This window comes from Sphaerodactylus townsendi, linkage group LG02 (assembly GCF_021028975.2).
Source record: "Sphaerodactylus townsendi isolate TG3544 linkage group LG02, MPM_Stown_v2.3, whole genome shotgun sequence".
Lineage (NCBI taxonomy): Eukaryota > Metazoa > Chordata > Lepidosauria > Squamata > Sphaerodactylidae > Sphaerodactylus > Sphaerodactylus townsendi.
The window spans coordinates 94,216,820-94,223,955 of NC_059426.1; the positions used below are offsets into that span (position 1 = coordinate 94,216,820).

A 7,136-nucleotide genomic window follows, 5' to 3' on the forward strand; every position below is an offset into this window, starting at 1 on the left:
ACACCATACAAAGCCCATATAAGACTGGTGCTCTACCAGCTGCACTGCCTCTAGATTGAATTCTGGATTAGGTTCAAGGGGCTGGTTTTAACCTTTAAAACCTTAACGATCTGGAACCATTATATATTTAGGACCACCTCAGAGAGTGTTACAGTCATCTAGTTCCAACTTACTGGTGATTTCTGGCCCTAAGCATATTTGACTGTCCTCAACCAGATGGAACTCTCTGTCCAGTAACACCAGAGTCCTGATGGATGTAGCTCAATTCCACAATGCCTGAAAAACAGATGTTCTGCCTTGTGTTCCCTATGCCGTACTCTGCCTAGAAGCTGGTGTGAGTTTCTTAGAAACCAGAGTGTGGCTTATTACTTTCAAATTTTGGCTCAGGCTCTGTTTCAACACTATCGAGAACACTTTAATGTTCTCTCTGCTACCGGAACTATTGCCTTCTGAATAGTGGCAATGTGTCAACACAAAAGTCCAATAGCTGGGTCTGTCCCTTGAAGCCTGATATATGCTGCCATCTAATGAGATGTTTCACACTCTAAAAACAAGGAATATCAGTTATTGCTGATAAGACAGAAAGTCATATTCCCCATTAAATCACAATGTCCCTCTTATTCAAAGGAATTTAACCAAGTATCTCAATCTTCTGACAGTGCCCAGACAGAGATAGATCCCAACTAGGGCAAGGTCTTCCCATCAGCTATTGCCCTTGGCCGCTTTATTTCTGCTCCAGGATAGAGGCTGTGATCTTTGCCCAAATCAGCTGGAATCAATCAGCCATATTTTATTTGATTGACCAAACTACAAAGAAGCTAGAAGCCCCTTGCTTTGCAGCATATCCGCTGACAAATCCAGGGTCACAGTAGCATCTAAATTGGCTTTTTTTCTTCAATAGTAGTACTGCTGAGATTCTTGAAGAAGTTGCGAAGTTTCTTTTACAGGTATCTGCACTTTGTTTACAAGAGATATAACTATGGGCCTTTTAATATATAGTTATATTTTTAGTACTGTAAATCCATATATATGAAGTTCATTCATTTATCATATTGTAATTATCATGTTTTTGTTATTTTTATAATATTTCATAGAAGATTTAATTTCCATTTCCATCTGATAATTCATTGCTATTTTGTCAATTTGTTACCATCCCATTCAATGGTTCATGGTCATGCTGTAAACAACTTTTAACTTATGCCTAATAAAAATTATTGTATTGTTGTATTGTTGTTGATTAACAGAATACCAAATTTAGATGGAAAGGAAGAATATAAATTTTACTAGTTAATCCAAAAATTAATCTATGTTCCATATTTACTAACTACAAAGTTTCCAAATATATTAAAATCAGCTCACTAAGTTCAGATGCATGTGTATGTGAGAGGGTGCGTGCATGCGTCTTATGAGGTTTTATATCATAATGGTAAATTAAAAAGATGTCAATTCAAATGGCCTGCTTGAGAAAGTTCAACAGCCAGTACTAAAGTAAATACCAGCTGCAACATATTAGCAATTACTATTCACAGTTTGTTTACATCTACACCAGCCAGCCGAACAACAAAGCCAGACTGTGTTTTCAGTATTGGAATTAAAAAAAGAAAAAAACCCTGAAAAATTCTTGTATGGTCTGTGCTGAAGTGCAACCCATTATCTTAACACGGTGGCTTTATTCATGTAATAACTGCTGCTTCATTTCTGACAGTAACTGTGCTCACAAGCATAGCAGCTGACTTTTGAGCACGCTGACCTTGAGCAAATGAATGCACTTAGCAGCATGTACTTCTGGCTTATTTCACTGCACCAGCAAAAGAGCCTCACCATCTATAGTAGTCAACAGTTTCTGGCCACCACCCCCTGACTATTTTAAGATATCCCCCACAACATTCAGTGATGCACAGTTCAAAGTGATAGAATAACATCTGAGGCTCAGTTCCAGCTCAAGTTGTTTACAGAGGAATCTTGTTCTCATCATGCATTGCTTTTTTTCATCAATGAGAAAGCATGGTTATCAAAAAAATACTTATTTTCACTTCTAAAACTCAAATAATTTATCTTATAACATCATGCATACCAAGAGGAACAATCATTATCAAGTGGTATAGGAAACATTCATTAAAAAAAGAAAGTTAAACCATACTAACATGTGACCTATGAAAAGGTGGCAGCTTTGCATTGGTAAGGCTATATATAGAACATATCAAAATATATTTATAGATATGGTATTAAAATATGAATGTTCATTACAACATAGAACTATTAAAACACACCTATCTTTATTAATTTTGCCTTGACATTGTTGTTCACCTTTATAGCTAAACATTCCCTGGGCAGTAATTCATAATAACAACATGTTTTAAACTATAACTTCAACACCAAGTGCACTGAACTGTCAATTTATTCATCAAGCATAATTTTGAATATAGCATCCAAGTTTTACCTATTATTTTGATCCACAAATAACAGTTAAGCTTGAACATGATGGAATATTTATGACCAGTCAAGTATCTAAGCATCTAAACATGTTGATATTATTTGACAGAGAAAGGACTTGTGGACAGAAATCTAATTCTGGCTCCTAAATGTTTTATTCTAATATTTCAGAACTTCAGATAACTTGTGAAATGCTGCCAGATAAACATATATAAAAGATACATCTTAAGACAAACAGTTCCAATAGATCACATATCAGGACAGTTTCAATAGATCACATATCTCTGTCTTCAGAGAAGCAAGTCTGAAAGCAAATCAGCAAGTTCATGAACTTCTTCCATGTTCAAATGGCCTCAACGACTTTGTATATTTCCTCCAAATACGATCCTTGACGTAGACATATACCTCACTCCTGCTGGCTACATTTACAACAAAAGAACAGACTTTCATTCACAGCAAAATCATTTTGTCAGTACCACAATCTGCAAACATGGGTAGGCAAAAATGATTTTACAAAACTAAATGTTACCTGCCTTCAGAAATAGCCAGCTAGAGGTAAGGTGCTGTAGCTTGGAACACACTTCCACTGGCTAACTTACCATATACTTGTTGGAAGAGAGGTGTTGACATGAACTACCCTCTTTTGGGGGCCTACCCCTTGGTTTATGTTACTGAATGGATTCCCCCCGCCGCCACTGACCAAACCATAATCTGTTTTTGAAGACACAAGACTTTGGTGGAGGAGTGGGGAACCACTCAAAATAATACATTTTGTGGTTGCCTTCTTGGCTGTGGTCAAAAGGCTGTTGCCCCTTCTGCTGTTCTGTACCTTCAAGGGATGGAATCACTAAATCCATAACCAGCTCTCAAGATTTAGTTCATGGTTTTGTTTGTATGTTCACTCATATTGCATTCTTTACTGTTGAAAGCTGTTTTGATTCTCTTCAGAGAGATGTTGTGTACAAACAGACACCCCACATTTTGATCTGCACATAACAGCATGGATATGAGAGATGTCTCTCTTTGAAATCTATGTTCTGCTTTTTCTTCAAGAAGCTTGAAGTAGCAAACGTAGGTATCATGGTGCTCTCCCAGAGCAGACTTCCTCTGCTTTAGAAGTGGAATTTCAGCAGATGCCTCTATACCCTTTTCTGTGTCAACACTACCAGGACTACCAATAACATATTTCTGAATCTACCTCCTCCTTACAGGTTCATAGGCAGCAAATCAGGTAGTATGCAAACATAACACAAGAATCGAATTTCTATCTACAGTTACACCTTCAGTAAAATCCAATGTACATACTTAATAGTTGCTAAATGGAAAAAATACATATGCATTCTTAAATATTAGAGTTACACATAAGTATATTTTAAGCACAAAAATGGGAAAACGTATGCTTTTAATTCACTTCTGGTTCTCATATCACCCAGTTCTTAAGAATAAGTTGAGTAACTTGCAAGATCAATAATGGTTACAGAAAATCTATCTCCCTCTATGCTACATATACTCAGAAAAGAATTATGAATGATGCTTTACAAAAGCAATAATGCACTTACAAGCACGTGAACCTTTAATGCACAGACCATGGAAGTTCAAGCTCACTTGGTGAGTCATCTACACACGCTTTTTTCTTTCCTAACTTCAGCATAACTCCTTCTCTATGCAAAGCATAACCAGCTAATGATTGGAATGGAAAGAAAAGTTTCACCAAAACAGAGCAAGATTCAAGTATATTTCAAGCACATTCCAGGATGGATGCCTGGATAGTGAACAGGCAAAGGAAAAGCGGCTGTTCCTACATTATGTTTCAACAACAAAAATGAATACCCTGCTAACTAGGTGTAAGGCTCTTCAGAAAGCAGATACCAGCGAAAACTTCCGCCAGGTTCAAAGGTATCTATGGATAGTATGCATCAGCGGGTAGCTGCTATTGACCAACAGGCACCTCTTGTGCTGATATCTTTACTTCTAGGAGTGCCTGGAACTGGCAAAATATAAACCGTCTTTTATATTTGAACATTTCCTAGTGCAGGCTGCTGTTGGATAGCAGAATAAACAACACAGCTGTCTCACATATTTTTATTAATTTTTCCTACACCTGAAGTTATTTAGCTTTGCGCAGGAACGAACACACACACGCGCTCTGCTTTATACAACCCACACATACCAAACATAACACAAAGTATGACGCTTAGCATCTTAAAGAAACAATTCAGTTTTATATGAAATATACCACTGCAAAAGTAGAGCTGCAAAACCACTTTAAAAAAAGCTTAAACTTAAATGTATGGCAAAAAAAATGCTTTGAAGAAAGAGGCAGACATAATAATGGCTCATATATGGCTGAATTTCTGTAGAAATCATACATTTTGCTTAATCTGTTAGGCAATAGCCAAGTCACTCAACATGGGTGACTTGTCTAAATATACCCACACGTTTATGATACACATGGATTTGCCAACACTGTGATAACAGGCTAATGACAGCAAGCATGGTGTAACAGTAAGTTAGATTAGGATCTGGAGACCCAGGTTCAAATCACCATTCTTCCATGAAGGAATGGGTTGCTCAGTGACCTTGGCCGGTTATTCGTTTAGCATAATCTACAGGGTTGTTTTAAGGATAAAATGGAGAAGAGGAAAATCTTGTAAACTGCTTTGGAACCCCAGAGGGGAGTGGGATATAAATATTTAATAACCAGGCTATTGATATTGTCTTAGACATTATTGCCAGGGCTGAAGAACATACAACCCTTTCACAGACTGTAGGTGTGATCCTAAGGTAACATGAGGAGGAAAGGCTCATGTAAACAGATCATTTCCTTTCTCCTTCCTCAGTAGTTGCCTGAAGCCCCCCAAATTCCTCTGTGAAGGTCAGAGCACATTTATGAACAAACGTCACCTTGGAACACGGGCTGTCCAGAAAGAAAGCCATCACCAATTCCCCTCTTCAGGGCAGCCCCTATTATGCTTCTGACTCTCAGTAGAAGATTTTTAGGTACAGGAGAGGAAAGGAAGCTCTCCCTCCACAAGCTCTCTCTCGTCAAATGATTGTGGGAATCTTTAAGATAGCCACACTATTTTTTAAAACGAATATTGATAAAAAGGAGGCATAACATATCTTATTAGAATCCAAAGAAAGTATTTATAAATGATATTGGTTAAATAGCCAAAAGGCCACAAGCAATATCGCACTGATATGATCCTCCAAATTATCCCCTTTTACAATTACTACTCACAAAAATTTAGCTACGAATAATGCAATTATCTTATCTTTGTCAGATGGCAGCCACTGAATTAAACTTTGTGAGCAAAGATAAGATTTATAGGAAAAAGGTTGTCCTAAATATTTCTGCCTGAGATTGTCCCAATAGCCCACAACAAAATATGTTCCAGAGTATTTATATGACCTTCCCCACATTCACATCTTCTGTCTGAATAGGGAATACTGGCAAAACACGCTTAGCTGACTCTAGAAAGTATAAACCAATCAATAAAACATAAATGTACTTCAGTTCAGAGTAGATGTATCAATTTAGGCACATTTACAATGCATTGGGACAAATGAATAATATTGCTGCATTGAAAACATGTAATCCCACTTTACAAGAACATGCCATTCTACAACAAGAAACATTTAATTGCCAGAAAAGTGGATGTTTGACATTTTAGAAATATACCAATCAAAAGCCAATACTAAACACCCAAATACATGTGTACCTACCTGTAGTACCGAGACTGCAAATATGTTGAGCAGACAGTCTTTGATACATGGCTGGCAGACCCAAAGTCAATGACCTTAACCCTATATGGCTGCCGGGCAGGATCTACCAACATAATGTTTTCTGGTTTGAGGTCAGCGTGTATTAAACCAAGACTTTTTAGTTTTTTCAGTGCAGTGGCCACTTGTTGCAAAATAGGCCGGATTACTTTCAACTGAAGAGGGCTAAACTTGTTTTGTTTCAGAAAATCATACAAATTCTGTTCCAGCATTTCAAAAACTAAGCAGGTGTGGCTGCGGTGCTGAAAGCACTCATATGCTCTCACAAAGTTAAACTCATCAGCATTCTCAGTGCTCAGTCTAGCTAATATGCTCACTTCAATTTGTCCTTGCCGTGCGTAAGATGGATGGTTCTTCAGAATTTTGACTGCCACTATTTCATTTGTTCCTCTTTTCCAGCACTTTACAACTTGTCCAAAAGTCCCTCGGCCAAGGAAATCAAGAACTTCATAAGTATTTTTCACAGAGCATAACACCTCATGATGGACTAACTGATAATCACCATCACCATTAGTACCACTTTGTTTTGAAGCTGCAGTAGTTGTCACAATGGTCATTGGGTTCCCCAAGCTGGTTTGCAGCATTGCAGGCAATACAGGCAGTTCATCAACAATCTGCATTGTGCCGCTCTGATTTTCCAATTCTTCACTTTTACGCTTCAGTCCACATCGCTGGGGGCGGTCCAAGGTGTTCAATCCACTTTCCTGTGTTCCTGTCCAAGGTGCTTCCACTTGAGGTTGCTGTGCCCCCACTGCTAATGTATTTGTAGCACCTGCAATGTTTTTTAAAGCCACACCACTTGTCTGCAGCAAAAAAGTCTCTTTCTGAGGTCTGTCAAATAGGTTTGGTGCCTGCAAATAAGCACCAACCCTGCTGGGAGTCGGAGCAATTCCAAAATGTTTACCATTCACATAGATCCG

The 7,136-nt window shown here is 38.0% G+C and overlaps 1 protein-coding gene across 4 annotated transcripts in view; it reads right to left on the reverse strand.

Annotated features, from left to right (window-relative positions):
• The window catches only part of HIPK3 (homeodomain interacting protein kinase 3), a 115,422-nt gene that overhangs the window by 61,346 nt on the left and 46,940 nt on the right, over positions 1–7,136 (reverse strand). For all 4 annotated transcript variants that reach the window (XR_007243473.1, XM_048483694.1, XM_048483695.1 and 1 more), the window contains exon 2: positions 6,160–7,136. This exon is cut by the window's right edge and continues 125 nt beyond it. Coding sequence is in view for 3 of the 4 variants with exons in the window: in XM_048483694.1 (XP_048339651.1) it covers positions 6,160–7,136 (977 nt within the window). In the remaining variant the exon portion in view is untranslated. The remainder of the gene's footprint in view (positions 1–6,159) is intronic.